This window comes from Phoca vitulina, unplaced genomic scaffold, assembly GCF_004348235.1.
Source record: "Phoca vitulina isolate PV1807 unplaced genomic scaffold, GSC_HSeal_1.0 scaffold33, whole genome shotgun sequence".
NCBI lineage: Eukaryota > Metazoa > Chordata > Mammalia > Carnivora > Phocidae > Phoca > Phoca vitulina.
In genome coordinates, this window is record NW_022589736.1 from 1311019 (window position 1) to 1332280 (window position 21262).

The window sequence follows — 21262 nt, forward strand, 5'->3', positions numbered from 1 at the left end:
GACCAGTGAAGACTAGAACCCCGATCAATGAGCCATGTGACACCGGCCCAGCACTCTCAGGAGAACTGCAGAATCTCCTCTGTCCTTTTGAACACTCCCTCTTTTGATAAGTGTGCATGAGAGCTGACCGGGGGACTGGCGCCATGGGCCACCGGGCCAGAGTGGTGGTGCCCAGCACAGACTGTGGACCCTCAATAAGCAATGAGGCAAAGGGCACACAGTGGGGTGCAGAGACTGTGGGGTGGCCTGAAGGACATGGGAGCTGAGGAAGCGGGTGGGGTTTGCCCCGGGGCCAGGGAGCACATACCCATAAAACAGCAAGTGCAAAGACCCTGAGATGAGAACGGGCTTCGGCTCTTCAAGAAACAAAGCTGGCAGATGAGACAAGTCAGGCCAAGAAAGGAAAGCAAGGATAAAGACCAGAGTGTGTACAACAGAGCGTCAGGTGCTAGGTTATTCTGTGGACAGATACATGAAAGTCCGTCTTCAGGGCGTACCGCCTGCCTCTTTTGCTCAAGCAGAAGGCTCACGAGGATGGGGCCGTGGTTTTGTTCACTCATGCCTAGAGCAGTGCCCGGCACAGAGTATGCCCTGGGTAAGTATTTGTTACAGAATTGCAGGACACGACAAACGAATGAGAAGCCTTCAGAAAATTCTGAGTAGAGCTATGGCACGAACTGGATTTTAAACTTTCGTGACAGGGGCACCTGGCTGGCTCAGTCGGACGAGTGTGCAACTTATGATCTGGGGGTCATGAGTTCGGGTCCCACACTGGGGGTAGAGATTACTTTAATAAACAAACTTTAAGCTTTCTATGGAAAATTTTAAACTAAAATTTGTTTTCAAAAAGCAGAGTGACTAGTGCCTGTCTTCCCCATACAGGCCCATCATCAGCTTCCATCACTATCAGTGTGGGCCGATCTGGCCCCACCTTTCCCACCCACCCCTCATGCCCACTTTGTTCAAACCCCATCAGGTGGGCCTGGGGTGGACCTGGGGTGGGCCTGGGGGAAACGGGTGAATCTGGGGTGAGCCTAGGGTGGACCTGGTGTGGGCATGGGGTGGACCTGGGGTGGGCCCACGAGTCTGCACTTGTAACAGCCCCAGGTACTGCTTCCGTTGCCCTGGAGACTGCCCAGAACGGCAGGGTCCTGAGGAGCTGTCTCCAGGTATGTGTGGCAGGCCCATCTGCATAGAAGCCAAGGGTCTGTAAGCATACACACCCACACCCACATGCACGAAGAGGAAAGATGGGCTTCTTGTGTGACATCAGAGCCACGAGTGGTCTGAGAAATGTTGCAGCGTGCAAGGAGGGCGTGTGCTGCTGCTTCTTGGTCTGTGTCTCTATTTCGGTAGAATTTCTAGTCACGTCACTGCTCAGCTCAGAATTCTCCAAAGCCTCCCCATGAATTCCTCAGAACTCCAGATGCCAGTCAAGATAAGGAGAAGCTGAGATGTCCGTGGGAAACAGCGGTGAGCTCTGTTTGATCCAGGGCCCCGTGGGGAATCTGACTACGAAATCTGAGAGAGACCCACCAACACCGGCACGTCCCAGGGAAGCAGTATTTGCGGGATGCTGCTCCAGGCCTCTGACAACAGAACTAGGCCCACCCGAGGGGGTGGGGTTCTCTATGGAGAATCCTCTCCCTCTTTCGCACATGCTCCGCCTCCGTCTCTCTCAGAGCGCTGCGCTCTGTGCCCCTGTCCTCGCGAGTCCTACTTGCTCCCCGACACACTCACTCCTCGTGGGGTGGAGGCCTGGGCGGCTCCGAGTGGACAAACAGCAAGGGGCATCACAGACCGAGTCTCGCCTCCACATCAACAGTCCACCACCACCCCGAGCCACTTTTTAGCTCAGCGGGCGGCAGCCTCATGCCACCACACAGGGAGATGCGGCTGGAAGGCCTCCCTGCCCGTAAGGCAGCAGCACGGAGGACGTACCACCCACAACGGCCACGTCCTTCTTGAAAATCAGCAGCAGCCCCGGACGGACCACGAAACCGAGGCACTACCTGCCCCAGGTCACGCAGCTGCTGAAGGGGAGAAGAGACCCAAGGCCTGTGCTGGCCACCAGCATAGGCCCCGCAGTCCACCCGACTCCAGGGCTTCCCAGGTTCCGAGGCCTCCAGCGCGGAGCTGTTACCTCATGTCCCTCATCTACCGCCACATGGGAAAGAATGCTGGCCCAAGGCGGCCAGAGCTTCCCTGGTCAGGAGAACTCCGAGTCCTAAGAACACAAGGGTCCCGCCCGAGGCATCCGGCCACCTTCAGAAGGCGGGCTGCTGGTCAAGTTGGAGCTAAGGCCGCGCACCTACCTCAGCAACATCAGCCAGGGACCGGGACACAAACGAGTCTCTTGAGTTGCCATCCAGCAAGCTGGGGCCCAGCAGGGAGGTGCCGCTGTGGGTCCCTGCAGGAGTTGGCAGCATCTTCCGGCTCTTCTCTGGGGAGATGAAGCTTGCTGCCAAGAGAAGGAGAAGACATCCTGAGACCGGCTTGCCTAGACCAGTCCAAGTGGAGGACCCCGCAGGCTGCGTGTGGATGGCCCTGCCAGGCCCCTGCCAGGCCCCTTCCAGGCATCTACCCGTATGCTCATGCAGCCACAGGGCTTTGGATGGAGTTGTTGTGTGGTCCCTGGCCTCTCTCACATGGAGAGCCCCGGGGAGTTTTCCGTGCAGCACGTGTGAGTCGGCTTCGTACTCCCGGGAGCCCTGCCTCATCCCACTGCCAGGTCACCACCCTCGCCTCCGTATGAGGATGGTTCCGATTTCTCATAATTTCTATTTGACTTTGCAGACACCTGCACTGTTCTATGTGACTTCCATCTCAGCAAACCCTCGTCGGTGCTGCCTCCCCAGCACCAGCCAGACCTCCCGCATCAATCTGGGTCTCCAGGTGTGGTGCCCACACGGGTGCCGACCACGCTCATGTGTAAAACCACTCCTTTTTAGGGCTGCCAGCACCCCCCACCACACACGCACCCCGGCTACCCTCTAAAGAATGCTGGGTGCGCTGATCCCACACGTGCCATAGGAGCTCGCCCCGCGCAGGCCGCTGAGGCCGGTGTGGCTGTCCCTGGCAGCCCCTCCCACCACACAAACACCTGGTGCCCGGGGAGGGGCGCCCGTCCACGCCATGAGACAGCGGGAACATCTGCTTCAGGACACCAGACTGAGGATGGGAAGAGGGAGCTGAGAGCTCCAAGAGCCGTCTTCTACCCCACCGCCAATGGCAAGAGCAGAAAGCCTGAGCAGGCAGGAGCCGGAGAGCGGGCAGCCGGAGAAGGGCACGGGAGACTGAGTGCGGACATGGGCCCATCTCAGCCCGGGCTGAGTGTCACGTGGGTGTCCACGTTCATGCAAGCTCAGTGACGTGCACGCCAGAGGCCTCGGCGCCCCCCTCCCCCACCGCGTGAGTGACTTGGGATAAACCCTGAACCCAGCAGCTCTGCTGGGACTTCAGACTCCAGTCCCCACCCAGGTGTGCCATGCGGAGCCCGCCCATGCCCTGCTGCGCCCTCCACTCACCAAACAAGCTGCTGAGCGATGAGTCTGTGGGGTCACTGGGGCACCACTGGGGGTCATGGGTCGGGGAGGCGATCCAATCGGGCTGGGGGCTGCTGGACGGGGAGGGAAGACTCTTGGAGCTGTCACTGCCATTCAGTTTTGCTGGAGAAAGAGGGACTCCCTCACCTGTCAACCGAAACGCAGGATCAGAGATGGCGTGGTGGGTGAACGGCACCCCACTTCCCCCACCTGCCACCCAGAAATCAGCAGAGTGGCACAAGCACTGGATGTGTGTGGGGGCCCATGGAGGACAAACGGGACTGCCCTGCAGAGGGGGCCTGTGGAGGCAGGGGCCACGTGCCCACCTCAGGGAATGGCAGTGGTTGCAACTATGCTGATGGAGCAGACCCCGTGCACCCCCAACGCTCTTGCTGGTGCCAACACCAACCACACCAGCACACACCAGTGCACACGTCCCCATGTCACCAACAGAAGTAAGGTGCGAAGGGGAGCACTGAGTTCTCTGTGAATCCACAGCCCAAAGCAGACCAGCGAGTGCCGTCCCACAGAGCCCGTGAGGCCAAAGCCCCCACAGGTCCCAGTCCTCCCCCCTGCCAGGACCCGCATGACCTCAAGCCGTCCACCCAGATTCAGAAGCAAGCAGAAAACGGCCCCATCTGAGCCGTGGGCTGCAGAGGCCTGGCGGGCCTGCTCTCTGTCCTCGAGGCCGTGAAGAGCCACAGTACCCATCTGCTCCTCATCTGCTGGGGCTGCCCCCTGCCAGAATGGGCAGCACCCCACAGGCGGCAGATGCTCCACACTCAAGAGGGAACGCTGGACAGGGGGGTGCCCAGCAAGTGTGCAGACACCCTGGCGGGAAGTCAGAACCCCACGGGCCCTCACCGTACTGGCCGGAGCTGATGGCAATCTCGATGATGGAGTCGCTGATGTGTGTGGCGGGCTCGCCCTGTGAGAGCACATCCTCAGGCGGCCCGGGCAGGGAGATGTCCAGCAGCGCGGAGACGTTGGGTGGGGACAGGCGGCTGCTGGAGCCCTCCGGCACAGGCAGGGGTGCGGGAGGCCCGTTGTGGAGAGGAGCCTTGGACAGCTCGGATAAGGACAGCACGGGTGAGCCCTGGATGGGGGGTGGGGGGGACACAAGAGATGATCAGGAACACGGAATGGAAAATTGGCCTCAGCCCCACACGGCAGTGACTGAGTGACAGGCGATTCGACAGAGAAATGAGAACACCATACCACTTCTCCCTGCTCTGCAAGATACACACTCAGTGGATTTACTTCTCCTGAAGCCACGCTAGTCATGGCAACCTTGGAGGGCCCAGGCCGAGGGGGGCGGCGGCCGGGGAGGGGGGCGGCTGGCCCTGCCTCCACAGCCAGCGGGACAGCTGGTAATCCAGACAGAGGAGCGCCCGGGAGCACTACGGCTGACAACTTCCATCCCTCTGGCCCCAAACAGTCCTTCCAGGAGCGCGTCTGAAACAGCCCGCTTTGTGAAGGGGCAGGAAGCCTCAGATGGGAGCTATGTGTTTGTCTAGGCAAGGTGGGTGGAAGAACGGCACTGCGGGGCCTCGAGTAATGTATGTTCTTGCCACCACCTGGCAGTCCAAGGGAGCGAGGCTAGGGCCACGGGAAGACCACGAGGGTGGGGGGCCTGGCATGGAGGGGGTCCCGGGGCAGCTGCACTGCTCCACAGCCAAGAGCACCCTCTACCTGGAAACCGTCCGTCACCGGCTCCTGCTCAGGCCTTGAGGGGACACTGATGAACGGGTCGCTCGTGCCCTACAACAACACGATGAAAGCCAGTGGGCCCCATGCCCACAGGCTCCTAGCAGCCAGAGGGCCAGGAGGTTACTGCTGTCAAGGTTAGGTCACCAAGTCCCCACAAGTGCTGCTGTCCATTCAAAGAGCAACCCCAGTCCCAGCAGAGCCTAAGCATGGGGGGCGGGGGGGTCAGAGGTGTGCAGGTCAGGGAGGCACGGGGCGTACTGCCCGCCAGTGCGGCCAAAGCTACTTCGCGAACTGAGTGACGTCTGCAGGGAGACAAAGCTCTGTGCCTGCCTCAGCATCACAGCAAGCCTGTCCCACTGCATCCGTCCATGGCTCTCCCCTGAGGGCCACACGGCGCTCACCCACGCCACAGCCTCCTTGGTCCAGGCACTCTCCTAGAGCCTCTCAGGGCCCATCACCTCCTCAGGCAGAACTGGAATCCAGCATGACCTCAGTCCCATGGCCTCGGTACCCACCCCTCTGGAAAGTGACTGACCTGTCCCAGAAGGTGGCGGGAATGCGGAAAAGCCATGCTAAACATACTTACCCTGACAGCGGGGATGGAATCTCCATTCTGGTGGGTGCTGGTGGAGTCCTGACCTGGGACGGTGGGAGTCACCTCATCTGAAGACAGCGGAGAGATGCCGGACAAGCCCTCAGCGTCCAAGACAGGGAGGGGGCTCCCAGGGATGATGCCGGCACTTTTAGCTGCTAAGTCGATAGCACCTGGCGACAGGAAGGACATTTGGAACCTGAGTTCCGGTGACACCCTGACAGGCCCCAAGGGGCTCATGAAACAGCCTCTCCCTCACACCTCATTTCCAAGCAAGGACAAACGCTCTCGTGTTCTCTCTGAACGATAACAGGACACACTGGCTTGGAGGCGAACAGAAAGCTCGCTCGGAACCCTCCCATGGTGTCTATCGTGCTGGTAACAGAAACTTACTGGCCAGGTGGCCCGTGGCCGGGGGTGGAAGGACCTTGGGCACAATCGGCCGAGACAGGGCTGCTTTGGTCAGGGAAGAATGGATGGGCCTGAACGAGCCTCTCCCTGCGGGGAAAGAGCAGAAGCAGATGCATCAGCCCACACCCTCCGAACGTACAACAGGGGCCGTGGAGCGTTTCCTTTCAAGCCACAGCCACGGGAGCTGAGCCTTGTCAGAAGCCAACTTGGGGAAGTCCCAGGTCAGACAGGCCCCGACAAGGAGAAAGTCCCGGCCCCCGGGGACACAGCACCACCGTGCTTGCCGGAGCTGCTGGAAGGCCGCAGTCCGCACGCCACACCATGGGGGGCCTTTTTGGGGGGGGGGTGCGCCTGACCTGAGTGGCAGGCAGAGCCGCAAATCCTGCACCAGGACTCTGCCGCTGCAGCCCCCACCAGACGTCCTGCAGCTGAGAGTGAGCATGAGAAGCCGTCGACGCTTACAGTGCCTACGCAGCGCGCGTGTCACTCAGCCGTGCCCGCTGTGTGAGACAGCGTACTTCCCAGAGCCAGGGCCCCTCCCACACCACAGACCTGCCCACACACCACCACCCACCAGGCGTCCGCGCCTGCCCCTCCGTGGCCCGGGCCCAGCACACTCAGGCTTTGTGGACAGAAGGGACAAAGGGATGCTCGGGATGTCCTGCAAAGAGCCGAGGACACCAACATCTGCCGTTCCCGAAGACGGGGCCACGCACAGGAAAGGCGTGAACAGTTACCCAAGGAGCCCAGGTGCTTACCAGTCACAGAGGAATTGGACAGGATGGAAAAGGAACAGACGTTGTGGGACTGGTGCTCAGACGGTCGAGGAAGCAGTGTTCTCTGTGGAGAGAAAAATGTCGATAATCAGATGACGGAAAGACCCCAGCGCCAGCAATCACTCAGGAAACCGGTGACGGGCCATAAGGGACATTCCAGGTGAGAGGGAGCTGAGCGTGTCCAGATGGGGGCTCTGGCTCGAGGACACTGAGGACAGCTGTGCCTGTGGACCCCGAGCCCTGAACACTAGGCCTCTCTGAAAAGAACCCAGAGTACCCAACCCTTCTGTAGGGAATGCTGGAGGGATGTCAGGATGGCCCAGCGCTAACTCAGAACGCCCTCCCAGTGCTGTACGTCCATCATAAGCACTGGGCATGGACTCTTACGAGACACACCCCCAGATCTGGGCCCCTTCGAGCTTGTGGCAAAAGAAATAAAGCGGCTCCTGGCAAGACAGACGAGCTAAGGGCATGAGGCACTCTGACCCATCGCTGATGCAGTGCCCGCCCTCCCTGCTCATGGGCCCCGGTCTCCTGGTTCTGAGTCATGCAGGGCCAGTGTGGCAGCTGCCGCCTCACAGGGAATTATGGAAACTGCTGGCACGGTCGTAGAAATAAAACATTAACACAAAGTATCTGCCACATCATCAGACACTCCCGGCTCTGGGTGCAAGGTGTATTCTCTGCTAACATGCAAAGGATGTCTCCTTGCCCCTCGGGGTCAGCACAGAGCAGAGAGAAGGGGGTGCTACTGGGTCGCCAATGACACGGAGGACCAGCAGGTCTGTTCAGGTGCCAGGAGGCAGCAGGGTGACCCCTCGGGGTCAGCACAGAGCAGAGAGGAGGGGGTGCTACTGGGTCGCCAACGACACGGAGGGCCAGCAGGTCTGTTCGGGTGCCAGGAGGCAGCGGGGTGACCCGGTCACACGGCAAGGAGCTGCGGACGTGCACCATCTGGAAGGGCAGCAGGAAGTGCAAGGCTTGGTCGCGGGCTGCCACCCCGTCCTGCTGCCGGGAAAGCAGCAGGGAAATGAAGGGCTGTGTGCCGCTGACACTTTCTATCAAAACAGTAAACGCAGGAGACCACATACTATGTGTGGTTCCATTCATGTGAAATGCTCAGAAGAGCCCAATCCCCAGGGACAGAGAGCCTGAGTGCAGACAGTGCTTGCCCCGGGCAGGGGCGCATCTGAGGAGATGGCTACGGGCTTCCCTTGTGGAGAGACGGAAATGTCCTGGATCAGACAGCGGGGATGGCTGCTCTACCTGCAAGCCCTTTAGACCTTCGGACTATGTGACTCACGCATCGATAATCAAGCTGTTACAAAGCTAAACAAACACTACCACCATGGGCCGTGCAGGCTCGCAACCCCAGACCGAGAGCCGAAGAGCCACAGAACCACCGTCCAGCCGGGGCGGATTCCGTACTTCACCAACTGTGCCGGTGAGGACTCGGCCCGCGCACACGCACACAAAACTTGGGACCTAGAATACAGCAGTCCCCGAATCTGCAGGGCACGTGTCCCAAGACCCCCATGGACGCCTCAAACTGCAGATGACATCAGCCCTACACATACTATTGTTTTCCTACAGGGACGTAACTGTGACAAAGTTTAATTTGTAAGTTAGGCAGGTAACAATCTAACAACAACAATCGAAAATAAAACAATTCTATACGCTGAAACAAAAGTTCCGTCAGCAAGGTCTCCCTCGTCTCTGCCCCCATGAGCGAGTGATGCAGGCACGTGACGTACCGCTGACCCTCTGATGACGTGTCCAGAGAATCACCCGCTTCCTGCTGACCTCGGCTACAGACCACGGGAAGCAGAACCGAGGATAAGGGGAGGACTGCCGTGCACCGCCCTGCCTGAGACCTGCCATGCAATCTCTCCTTTCTACGTCAATTAAACTCAAGAGAGGAAGAGATTTCTGAGAGACTAGCAAGACGAACAGAGACCTGTACGTTTATCGCCAAACAACCCACATCCATACATTTCTAAGCTTGGACTCATTACAGAATTCCCGCCTCACCCGCACTCGCAGGCCTCTCACTCTCAGGCTGTGCCCTTGGGTCTGCAGACGGCTTCCACGGGGCCTCTGGCCTTCAGTGCCGTGAGCTCAGGAGAGTCTGGCCTCTGGCCACTCCATCTACCTTGTCAATTGCCTCTGCGAGCTGCGTATTTATAAATAGCAGCTCTGAGAGTCCTCAAATATATCCTAAAGTGGGACACGTGGGACTTGAATCCCTGGGACTGCCTGTCTTTTTTACAAGTGGTTTACATGCTGTGCCAAGATTCTCGTTATTTCAGGGAACAGTCAGGGCCCCGTCACTACTCTGTGTATCCTCTGCATAAGAAGGAAGGAGAGGCCGAGGACTCCCTGCGGCACAGACACACGCTGGTGCCCTGACCTGGACCACCAGGGGCTTCCGCAGGTGCCGGTTCCGCAACTTCCTGGGCTTCGGCAAGAAGAAATCCGACTGCATCTGCAAGGAGACAGCGCGGGCGTGAGAGCGTGCCCCCAGACGCAGGGCCCCCCGCCGGCAGCGTGGCACGCACCCCCCAACTTACGCTGATGGAGTTCAGGTGCTGACGGAAAGTCAGTTCGGTTTCTTTACTGGGAGAATAGAGCTTCCCGTGGCGGCTGTTGGGCGGCAGAGTGGTCGGGACAGCAAAAAGGCCGCCGTCTGAGTCATTGCTGCCTGTGCTGGAGGGGCCCGCCACCAGCAGGGGTCTTGGCGGGTTTCTCAGACCTAGAAGCCAAGGGACCGCGAACACACCACTCACCGGGCAGCATCACCAGCGCAAACGCAGCTCGCTCTCTCCGGAAGAAAACCGGAAGAAACAGGGACAGCTGATTCCGTTTGCTTAAAAAGCATTTCCTAAATTTCAGTCCCCAAACCCTGCCTTCCTATCCTTCTCCCTGAAGCTGCAGTTCCCACCGTAAGTGAATCATGGCTCTGAGAGCACAGCAGCACTCTGCCACTTTGATCCCCAGTGGGAAGGGCAGATAGGCCTGCAAAGACATGTGACAGCTGGAAGAACCTTTCAGACCACCTAGCATAGACCAGAGGTCAGCAAGCTTTCTCTTTAAAGGGCCAGAGAGTAGCTGCCTGGCTGGTGGGCCTTCCAGCCCCTGCTGCCCTGGGCTCTGCAGCTGGAGTGTGGCCGTCCTGACGACGAGCAGGCTGTGGGCTGCGGTTAGCCGGTCCCCGTTCTAAATCTCTATTGTACCAAGGACAGCCCAGACATAAAGAGACAGAAAATGTTTTATCTCGGAGCCACTGTTCTGAGACTCTGCCTTCATTACTGTGGGTGCCGCTGCATACACCCTCAATCCATGTAGGGACAGGCCCCCTTTTCCTTAGTTTTTATTTGCAAAGCTGTGAAATTAAACTCAGGCCCTCTGAGCACCAGTTTGGACTCTGGCACTGCAAGTGTCTTGGTCTAGAAACATCCTCCATTCAGAAAGAAAAAGGATGGTAAAGACCGCATAAAATTACAAAAATTTGAAGTCAGAGTGGAGGGCAGGAAGGAGTACCATCGCTACCTGAGCCCTGATCTGCAAAGACACCTGATCCAGGCTCAGTTACCCGGAGGCCCCCTGCACAGCACTCATTCCACAGGAAGGCTATTCACCACACAGAGAACACATAAAGCTGGTGACATGCTCGGAAGAGAAAATAACCCGGGGCACCTGGGTGGCACAGTCGGTTGAGTGTCTGACTCTCGATTTTGGCTCAGGTCATGATCTTGGGGTCATGGGACTGAGGCCCACGTTGGGCCCTGTGCTGGAACTTGCTTGAGATTCTCTCTCCCTCTCCCTCTCCCTATGTCTCTCCTGCTCATGCTCTCTCTCTCTCAAATAAATAGATCTTAAAAAAACAAAACAAAACCCTAGAAACTGTTAACACCCAGGACACTAGATCTGTTCAGCGAAAATGTGACCGCACCTGCGTGGGTCAGATTAAGGACAGATGCGGGACTGCTTCTTGTATGAGGCACGTGGCCCTGACGCAGAGACGCCTGCTGGCGCAGGACGTTCAAGGCGACCAGGATGGCCAGGGTCCTGCAATGAGAGCACGCACCCACAGGGATGGTAACGCAGCCCTTCACGCCTGGCGTGGAGGTCTCCCAGGCTCGGCACACGAAGGACATGCCAGTCTTCAACCCCTGTCGTCTCAGGTACCAGAAAACCCAAGGAATGACCCTGCAAGGAAGTTATTCCCCGGCTACAACTCGGACAAAGGACCAACAGTTCAGACTGGCAGGTCAGCCCACCTTTCCTTCCAAGACTGCGGGAAACGGCTGGGGAATCCCTTACCTGCGGGCCTGACTCTTCAAACATAAAAGGAGACAGTCCCTTCTCAGGCTTTCAGCCCCTGATTCAGCATGTTACGAAGGCTTCCACTGACCTCACAAAGATCCCCCAAGGTGACCAAACTAGCAAGGGCCACCCCGTGTTTCCGAATGGCTCCAGTACCCCAGGACCCAAAGCCTTATGTGACAGGCCCAGCGCTCACCCTCCCCGCGAGAGGTGGGCATTTCCGTTCTGACACACCATCGGCACGACAGTGACCCAGTGAGTGGGGCCAGGTGTCGGGCATCCTGTGCCCTCAGCTCCGGCACAGCCCCACGCGCTGAAAGACAGGCAGGATGGCCGAGCCTCACCTGAGGAGGAAGGCGTGGAGCTGGGAGAGAAGGTCTTGCTGTTGCGGAGGGCAGTCTGGCTGCGCGGGCAGCGGGGGCTCCGGGAGCTGACGGTCACCACCTTCCCTGGGGGCGTAGCCGACTGCTCCTCCTGGGTGGGCCTCACTGAAGCCGTGGAGCTGGTGTTCCCTTCTGGAGCCTGGGACAGAAACGGGCCACAGCAAAAGCCAGACTCAGCCTGCGAACGATGGTTCAGGGAGCGGGGCCCAGAGCTGGAGGCATGAGGAGCTCCAACGGGCTCAGAGATCACATATCCCCCGAGGCAAAGGTCAGCATTCCTGACGTCACTTGGCAGCACACCACTTTTAACCGCCACCAGGCAGGTGGGGCCTCTGGGGAACAACCGTTCTCCCTCCTGGCTTCGCGGCCTGCAGGTGGCACGACAGGCAATCCCATCACGTGGTGAAAGCAGGCGGGGACACGGGAAGGCCAGAGGGGTTGCTGCATGGTGGGGACACGAACTCGTCTTTGTAAAAAGCCTGCCTAAGAGAACCGCAGTGGCCTCTCCCGATTGTGAGTCAGAGAAAGGAAATACAGATTTAATTTCTAGAATTAAAACAGTCACAGCCGAGGAGCCCTCTGCTGAGTCAGGATGCCAATCTCAGGGGTTCTGCGGCCCAGGCTCAGGCTGTGCTCAGTGCCAGGGTCCCCGCCACAGAGACACCCCTTCCACCTCACCTCCATCCTCACCCTGGTGACCCCCTCCTCAATCTCCCCAGCACCCACTCTCCGGGGCCACCGGGGCCAACCTTCCTGTGAAATTAGGGAACCCCCTTCCTCTGCTTTTGGCACAACCCTGCCAATCCTGACCCTCCTTTTCCTTTCCGTGGGACCCCTGCCCACCCCTCACCCTGCTCTGTCCCCTCCTGCTTAGCTTATTATTCAGTCTCACCATCCAACCGCGCCCCTGCATGCCCAGCCACCTCTTGCCAAGGTCCTGCTTGGCCAGAGGACTGGGTGTGGGCCGCAGTGGCTCGGCAGCACTCCGCCACTGTGGGGGGCCCGCAGGACCAGCCAGCCCATCTTCCACGCAGAGGCTCCAAGCTCAACTCCAGCCTCTACCCAGTGGTTCTCACAGCTGAGCTACATCACAATCAGCTGCGGCGGGGGGCAGAGAACGTGGATTTCTTCACGAGTCTCCCGGCGATGCAGAGCCCCACTCCAGGCCATGGCTCTGAGCACCCTGCTCTGAGTCCTCTGCAGTATTCCCAAGCCACCCCACAGTCCTCTCCCAGTCAAGGCCAAGGCCAGGGCCTACATACCCTGCTGTCACAGGCTCCTCGGGAGCTGGCCTCCCTTGGCCCCCTCCCCGGAACGCTAGACATGCTCCTGTCCCTCCAGTCTTCTCGCCTCCAGGAACCTCACTCTAAACTCATCATCTGTCCATTCACCCCAGCGCTGCCCATGCCTGCCCACAGGGCACCAGCCTCCAGAGCACTACCTCTAAAGGCCACTGCTCCCGCTCGGGCCTCCCCCTCGGCCCCTGCAGTCTCCACCCAGGTCCCACCACCCCGTGGGAGCCACCTCTCCCGCTGCACTCACGCTCGTCCCCGCACGTGCGCTCTACCGGGCACCCTCTCCTCGGCAAAAGCTGTGCAGGGATGCGGCCAGGGGAGGGTGGAGGAGCCGTGCAGGGCGCACATGGAGGGCTGTCTGTCCAGGAGAAGCAGAAGCTGTGCTGTGCAGACGTGACTCAGCACTCGTGGGTCCACAGGGTCCCCACAGCCCCTTCTGTCCCCAGGCTCCACTCCCTCTTGGCCCCCACATTCCGATCCCTGGGCTGCTGCTCCTGGAACTGGTGAATCCCCGCGTGCCCAAGCACGCAGCACACACTGCACCTCAGGAGCCCCTACTTTAGACTCAGTTCTCTCGCACCCCAGAAAGCCCACTGGGCGTCCTCCGCCCCGTGTCTGCGGACCAGATGCCCCAGGACAGGGTCACAGCCACTCCCCAGGCTTAGGGACCACCCACCACGGAGCCCCCTGAGGAGCCCCAGAGCCCTTCACCCAGCCCAAGCGCTGTCCCGGCACCCCGTCCGTCCCCTCCCCACTCCACTCTCTCCTCGGAAGCTGTGCCACCATGCTCCCAGGACAGCCACTCTCAAGCACCAACGACCCTTCCGTTTCCTCCTCTGCAATCTGCGAGGTTCCTGCCTGGCTCCTGGCCACAGCGACCGCGTCGCCTCTGCACACACGGTCCCCCTGGCCAGCAGGGATGGCTCAGCGTCATCATGAAGCCTGACAAGGGATGACTTCTTGGTCACTGTGGTCTTTGGAGCCTTGTGTGAGCCACGGAGGATAGGACCTGTGTCTGCAGCGAGGTGGGGCCCTCTCCACAAAGCCCGGCTCGAGGGAAGGACACGTGTCCTGCCCAGTCACCCGGGTCCCCGCCTCTCTCCCCCCAGGACCCAGCTGCCCACCTTGGAATGCCAGCAGGGCTGTGCCTCGACCCACACTCACCAGCCTGGGGTTGACCTCGGTGGAGATGAGCTTCAGGAGGCAGCTGAGGAGGCGCTGCTTGTGGAAGGTGGAGGGCGGGGAGCTGGTGCGGGGGCCCTGGGCCTGCCCGCCGGGGGCCTGGCCCTCAGGGCCCAGCACAGCAAGCCAGTCATACTCCAGCTGCAGCTTGTTCGGTTTGCCCATCATGAGGTAGACTTCGGCCAGCGTAAGGCTTTCAGAGGTCTGCAGGTTCCAGCCCTCCTCACGGAGCTGCTGGGCTAGCCGGCTGGCAGGGACATCCTTCGGAGGCTTGGCGGCAGGCTGTCCCTGAGGCGGGGGATCCGAGGGATTCACCTTCTCCTGCTGCTCCTCTGCAGGGGCGTCTGCTGAGTCTTTAGTGCAAACATCCGGCTGAAGCCCGGGGCTGGGCTGAGGCTCTGGACCCGGTAGGGCACGGACAGGGGATAGCGCCCCAGCCCGGGCGAGGTCAGCCACCTCTGCACTGCTGGGGACGCGGGTCTCTGGGGAGGTGCACCCTGAGGGCCGCAAGTCTGCACAGCGGCACTGCTCGGGGATGATGAGGTCCTGACAGGACTTCATGTAGCGCGGGAAGGGGTCAAGGAGGGAGAGCTCATCTTCCAGCTCCGGCAGCTGGCTGCAGGCACACGTCACATCCCCAGGCTCTCGGGCTGGGCCGTCCCTGCCCTCTGCAGGAGCAGCCCTGGGGGTCTTCTCAAGCCGTCCCCCGGCATCTTGGAGCCCCGGGGGCAGCCTGTCAGGAGTGTCTAGGCTGCTGAGGCTCAGGGTGGCCCCCTCCCCAGGGGCACTTTCAGGGGAACTCTCTCCAGAGCTCTGTGAGGCATCGGTGGAAGGAGGGGGACGTCCCGGGCCCCTGCCCTCGGCACCACCCCGTGGACACTTCACCTGGCCCCTAGCCGTGCCCTGCCCGCTCTGGATGCCCAGGATCTGGGCCGGAGGCAACGTGTGGGCATCCCTGGAGCTCTGCCTGCACCGGCCGCCCTCCTGCCAGTGCACGGTGCAGAAGGCTTTGGAGTGCACGACGCGGGCCACCCCTGGCAGGGGCGTGAGCGTGCAACTCTCTCCTGGGAACAGGTGTAGCGCCACCTTCTCCTGCGACGGCTCTGATCGCGAGTGCTGCAGCTGCCGGTCCTCGAGCGTCTTCCGCTGAGAGCGCAGTCAAGGAGCAGCCGCAGGAGCAGGCCCCGCTGAGCGCCGCCGGAAGGGCGCGAGCCGGCCACTTCCTCCTTCACCGATGGCACACCCAACGGGCACCCTCCCAGCAGGGACATAGGCTGGCAGGTGGCCAAGGACACAAGAAGCCTGGGGCTGTGTCCTTGCTTGTTTTACTCAACCTGCTGGCAGGGATGCTCTGCGCGCACCCCAGCCCTGCCACAGAGGCCAGACGGTGGCCGCTTGCGCTGTAGCGGTTCAGTGCCCGTTCTGCGCCGCCCACGGGGCCCCGTGCACTCGGAGGACGGAGACGCGAGGCCGCGTCCTCAGGCAGCAGGAGCTGCAGAGTGTGGGCGAGGCTGTGTCAGTAGGAAAAGGATACGACCCGCACTTCGTGGAGCGCCCACTTCTGTTTCAGGAACTCAATGAGGCTGGAGACCTTCCGGTGGAGCTCCACAATCATCCTGCAGAGAGACCACAGGCAGGACAGGGCGGCCGTTACAGGGGAGAGACCCTCCTGAGGAGTACGAGGCTGTGGCCACAAGACAAGACGAGGCCACGGACTGCGGAAGGGGCGTCAAAGGAGGGGCCGGAGGCACGGGGTCCTGCAGGGCCACTGAGTCCTTTTCTTAAAAACTAGCCCTTTAAATGGAGAGCACTAGATTCATGTAAATCTCACGTCCCCTTTACAGGTTGTACGAGATCTCTCCCGGGATGTGGACCGTGCTACAACCCACCACACTACTCTGTTAGCGCCCTTTGGATCCAGGAAGCTGGGCCTGGCCAGCCTGAATGAACAGCAAGAGAGTTTAAATCCATGTGGCAGCAAGAAGTCCTGACACAGATGGGAGTGTCAGGCTCGGTGCGAGCAGCCAGGCAGCAGACCGAAAGCGTATGTACTGTTCCCCTTACGAGAACCGTGAACAACGGGCACATCTGACTGGCGGTGGAGGCTGGGGGGTGGGGGGGGGGGTGAAGGCGTGGTGGGTACCAGGTTTTGGGGTAATGAAATGTCCTGGAGCCAGAGAGGGGGGACAATCCTACAACACCGTGTGAAGGTACTCAGTGCCCTGAGTCGGACACCCTAAAACGAGTTAACAGTTAATTGTAGGTTAGGAGAATTCTACCTCAATCAAAAAAGAGGTCTAATGTCTAAATGAAAAACAGTCCACACTCACAGTGATGCCCTGTGTCTACGTCAGACACAAATCTTCAGAGATACTAAGACAGCCGTGGAAGGGGTTTTGAGGGGAAAGATTCTGTCGCCATCAACCTGCTAACCACATGTTTTTGTCTTCCGTGCCTGGCCCGAGAGCCCCTGCCAGGTGTGGAACTGTACCTCGACGCTTCCAGGACCCCCAGGTCTGAGGCCGCTCCCCCATGTGCTGTCAGTGCCCTGGGGGAACCCCACCTCTCCCCCGAGATGCCAAAGGCCACGTTACCTGAGCCTCGGGTTCTGGGCCAGGCTCTGAACACGGGCCCAGGCATGGTTGTTCCTTGGCTGCAGCTCGACCGGGACTTTCAGGGGCAGGCGCACTGGCTTCTGGTCCTCTTCGTCACTCAAGCCTGTGACAAGAAGGGGTCGTGAGAGCCTGGCACACGTGAACCTCGATGCAGAATGCCACGGGCTTGGACACACAACTAACAGAATCAACGAGGAGCTCTGGGCAAGCTGTGTGTGAAAGCAAGGCTGGCAGAGAAGGCCGCAGGGGCCCGTGCTCTGAAAGAACGCCAACATGGCCGCGTGCGCATTTGTGAGCCAGAGCCACGGACCAGGCCACAAGAGGCCACCAGAGACCTGCCTGTGACACTAGCGGGCACTTTGTCTGAAAAGGCTGTGGCTTCTGAGCTAAACTTGATCTCCTAAGGGGACACAGTGCTGTGACAAGGGGTTTCGAGTCCAGGTGCTGCCAATGGGCAGGAGCAGATGAAGGAGACTCGGAGCCACTGGGAGACACTTCCAGCTCAGCCTCTCCATTGCCACAGGGAGCAGCCCCACCTCCGAGATCACATACCGTCCGGGTCACAGAGCTTCTTCAGCGCACGGCACATGGGCGCTTTGATCCGCAGGTTTCTCCCTTTGTAGCGCACGGTGGTGGCCCTAGGAAGAGTTTGAGGGAAACAGTGAGGCCTCTCACTGAACGGCCGCTCCCCGCCAAGCACATACAGAAGGGCCCGTGAGAGCTTGGACAGACGAGGGCCCTGGCTGAGGGTCCTCACGAAGCTCCCGGGGTCACAGGCAGCTGCACACGGTGAGACCACACCACGATTCTGGAGGTCCCACTGTTTTCCTGCCCATGCCTCGCACTGCAAAGAGGACCCTGGCCCTTCACAGGAAGCATGCCCGACCTCCGGCTTGGCAGGTGGTGTGGCACCAGCTGCTGTCCATCCCCGGAAAGCCCACTGTGCAGAAGCCCGTCAGACATCAAATGCACGCCCTTCTCTCCTCCTCCTCCTCGTCCTCAGGGTCCCTCAAGAGCAGAAGGTATGAGCCCCCCTCGAGGTGGCCACCACTCCCCATCAGCAACTCTCTGTGGTCCCTCTGTCAGCCACACCAGCAGGGCCCAAGGAACAGTCACCACTCACAGCCCTTAGACACAGTGCCACTTGCCTGAGCTCTCTGAAACGCACCTCAGGCAGACCCCGAATCTGTCACAGCTGGGAATAACACTCTGTGTGAACAGTGCCATGGCCATAACTTATATGATGTTAGAATAACACAAAATGAAGAATTTCCCTGTAACTGATGAACAGAACAGCACGAAAAGAGCTCCTTTCAAAAAACACACTTGGTGAGGTGCCTCTCACTTCAGTGGGTGAAGCGTCTGCTTTTGGCTCAGGTCATGATCCCTGGGTCCTGGGATCGAGTCCCACATCGGGCTCTCCGCTCAGCAGGGAACCTGCTTCTCCCTCTCCCTCCGCCCCTGCTTGTGTTCCCTCTCTCTCTCTCATTCTCTGTCAACTAAATCAATAAAAATCTTAAAAAAACAAAAACAAAAAAACAAACAAAAAAACCCCTGGAAAAACCAATACACACTCGGGATGCTTCGCATATACTCAAAAAAGGTTGGCTGTTTTGAAACATGACAGTGAAGTCAAGACAACTCTGGAAGATTGGGGGACCTGGAGGGATGCTGCGGCCCTTGCTCTGCTTGGAACAGAAGTCATGAATGGTGCATCCAGGCTAGCGCTTCTGGTACAAAATCTCCGCAGAACCCCGAGAAGTCACAGGAAAGGCTCTGGCCAAGCTACCCAGTGGCTACAAATGCAGGTTTATATTCTCTAAAAGGCTCTAGCCTTGGTATATTGCTTTTATAACCAATTCTTAGAATGTTGTGACCCCTCCAGAAGAGAGCTGCTCTGTCCTGGCCGTTTTGTTTCTAAGACAACCTCGGCGATAAAGTTACACAATGCATGCAGAATGCAATACAGAATGTGTACTATGATTCCAAGTATGTGGAAAAAACCATATAAATGTACATGCTTAAATTTGCATTCATATATTTATGCACATAAAGTCCCTGAGAAAAAAAGTCAAAGATACACATGAAATTAGTGTCCATGGTTACTTCTGGAGGGCAACGGGGACAGGTGGCTGGGTTAGGGTTTGTACCACTGGACGTTTGTATACGACCGTATCTGTGTATGCTTCACGGAGCTGTAGGATGGATCATTCTGAAATAGTACTGCCTAAAACTGGAGACCACTATGCCTGCGCGCCGCCGGGAAGACGAGCCCTGGGTGCGCGCACAGAGCAGAGGAGCTGGCCGGCCTCGGGCGGTCCCTGACACAACTTTCACTCCAAGGAAACAAAGCCGCACACCCCCCCTCCTTGGAAGGGAAGCAGCTCGGACCCCCCCAGACAGCGGATTTCACCATGGCCCCCAGAGGGTGTTTAGAAGGCCAAGCAGGGCGGTGTGACATGGGGCAGGACCAGGCTGTGGCAGCCGGTCTCACGGGATTCCAGCGGCAACGCCTCCACGGCAGCTGCCATTGCACGCACGTGCCCAAGTACTGGCTGAGCCCCTTCTGTGCAGGGACTCGGACACGGGCACCATGAGCAGCGCTGAGCTACGGGCAGGCTGTCAAAGGGACCAGGGGACCCCAGGAGACCCACTCCCGCCACTGCGTCAGGCGGCGTGGTCCAGAGGGCCGAGTGTGTGTGGAACGCGCACCCCGCTCTACTGGGCAAACACCTGAGGCGTAGCCACCCCGGCCCCGCAGAGCAGAGGTGGCTACGTGCTGCTGTGGGGGTGTGAAAGGGAAAGGTGGGCTCGGTCTCAGCCGGTCTCTGGCAACGGCTCTGGGCCGGTGAGGCTCACTGCCCATCACTTCTTGTTGCATTTGTGCCAAACCAACAACACAGAGTGGGGCGGGGGGGGTGCGCCACCAGGCACCTGTGTTTGTGATGATTACGTTTTCCGTTAAACTGCTCTTTTGTGACTTCCTTTTTTTTTAGGTGTTTTTAAGTGAAATTGAGCAGCCCCTTTTGTATAACCAGAAGACATCCTGAGATCACAATCCCTTTTCTTTTCTCCCAAATGCAAGTCCTTCCTACGAGTGTCCTGAGGTTAGAGCCTGCCGAGGCAAAGCCCTGCTCTTGCTCACAGACAGAAGGCCTCGTGGGCCTGGCCACAGTCGGGGATGTGGTCCGTGTCCCCCGTCCTCAAGCCCGCCCTGGAGCTGAGCCACAGCAGGACGACTGCCAGGCCAGGCGCGCCACCAGTGCACGGGGCTTTAAGAGGCACCGTCTGCAGAAGGCTCACACTTTGACCTCTGATCGAGGGTCACATGGAGGACTGCATGCAACGCCCCCACCGTCGCTGCTTTGACAAAACAGACAACAGGCTAGTTCCTCTATGCGCACGGGAGTCTGGCTTTCCTTTCTGCTACGAGAGGTCTTTTCTCCTTTCTGCAAAGTCACGTGACGAGCCCAGTAAGCCTTTGCTAACTCTATGCTGCTGGCCTGTGACCGTCGTAGTGAGAGGTGACCTCAGGGCTCTCCTCAGTCCGTCTGCTCCCGAGTCCTATAGCTCTACAACGAAAGGACATTCACAGTTCACTGAAGAAGGACGGACAGGAAGTTAGCTGAATCAATCCCCCACGGCCCTAAATACAGGAGCTGTTTACCACGAGCACCGCACTGACTTCTCCCAACTCTGCTTCACCTTTATGGGCCACTGGCTTTGTTCTTGGAAACCAGTATTGGCTGGTGGAAGACTGTACACATCCATCAGTGGAAAAGGAGGGAAACCTGGAGACAGACCCACACAGTACGGCCTGCTGGCTCACACAACAGTGCAAAAGCACCAGTGGAGGAAGGACAGGACTTTCAACAGACGCCCACAGGCCACAAAAACGAACCGCAGCATGAACTGCAAATCATAGATGACGGAGGGAAATATCAAACCCTAAAACTTTCACAAGGAGACACGGAGCACCACTGTGACTTGGAGCTAGACAAAGAGTTCCTGGAGGTGATGCTGAAGTCAGACTGAGTACCTCCACCCTGTGACAGGCATTAGGAAAGCAGGACAAGCCAGAGGCCAGGAGAACACACTGCTGATCGCCTATCCAACAGAAGACTGGTGTCTACAGCACTTCAAGAACTTTCTCAACTCAGTGATAAGGAAACGGGCACAAGATTTGAGGAGTCACCAGAGAGAGACAGATGGGCGACATGCACAAGAAAGATGCTCAATGTGGCCAGTCACCAGGGAAATGCAGACCGACACCACGAGGAGATACCACCTCCCACCCACGAGGGTGGCTCAAAACAGACTGAGCGCTGAGCGTGGAGAGCGTGGGCAGTGACTGGGACTCTCCCTGGAAAGCCGCAGGCAGCTCTCTACGAAGCCGGCATGCGCTCACCTGCGGATCTGCCCGGGTG

General features: G+C 59.0%; 1 protein-coding gene across 5 annotated transcripts in view; it reads right to left on the reverse strand.

The window, feature by feature from the left end:
• The window catches only part of CRAMP1 (cramped chromatin regulator homolog 1), a 57950-nt gene that overhangs the window by 3819 nt on the left and 32869 nt on the right, over positions 1 to 21262 (reverse strand). For 3 of the 5 annotated variants that reach the window (XM_032425684.1, XM_032425680.1, XM_032425683.1), the window contains 14 exons: positions 17388 to 17473; positions 16815 to 16938; positions 15755 to 15836; positions 14203 to 15366; positions 11705 to 11882; positions 9605 to 9786; positions 9445 to 9519; positions 7017 to 7098; positions 6241 to 6345; positions 5842 to 6020; positions 5238 to 5306; positions 4410 to 4641; positions 3528 to 3692; positions 2316 to 2461 (listed from right to left, as the gene is read on the reverse strand). In XM_032425684.1, coding sequence (XP_032281575.1) covers positions 2316 to 2461; positions 3528 to 3692; positions 4410 to 4641; positions 5238 to 5306; positions 5842 to 6020; positions 6241 to 6345; positions 7017 to 7098; positions 9445 to 9519; positions 9605 to 9786; positions 11705 to 11882; positions 14203 to 15366; positions 15755 to 15836; positions 16815 to 16938; positions 17388 to 17473 — 2869 coding nt within the window. The remainder of the gene's footprint in view (positions 1 to 2315; positions 2462 to 3527; positions 3693 to 4409; positions 4642 to 5237; positions 5307 to 5841; positions 6021 to 6240; positions 6346 to 7016; positions 7099 to 9444; positions 9520 to 9604; positions 9787 to 11704; positions 11883 to 14202; positions 15367 to 15754; positions 15837 to 16814; positions 16939 to 17387; positions 17474 to 21262) is intronic. The other 2 variants (XM_032425681.1, XM_032425682.1) reach the window with 2 other exon arrangements.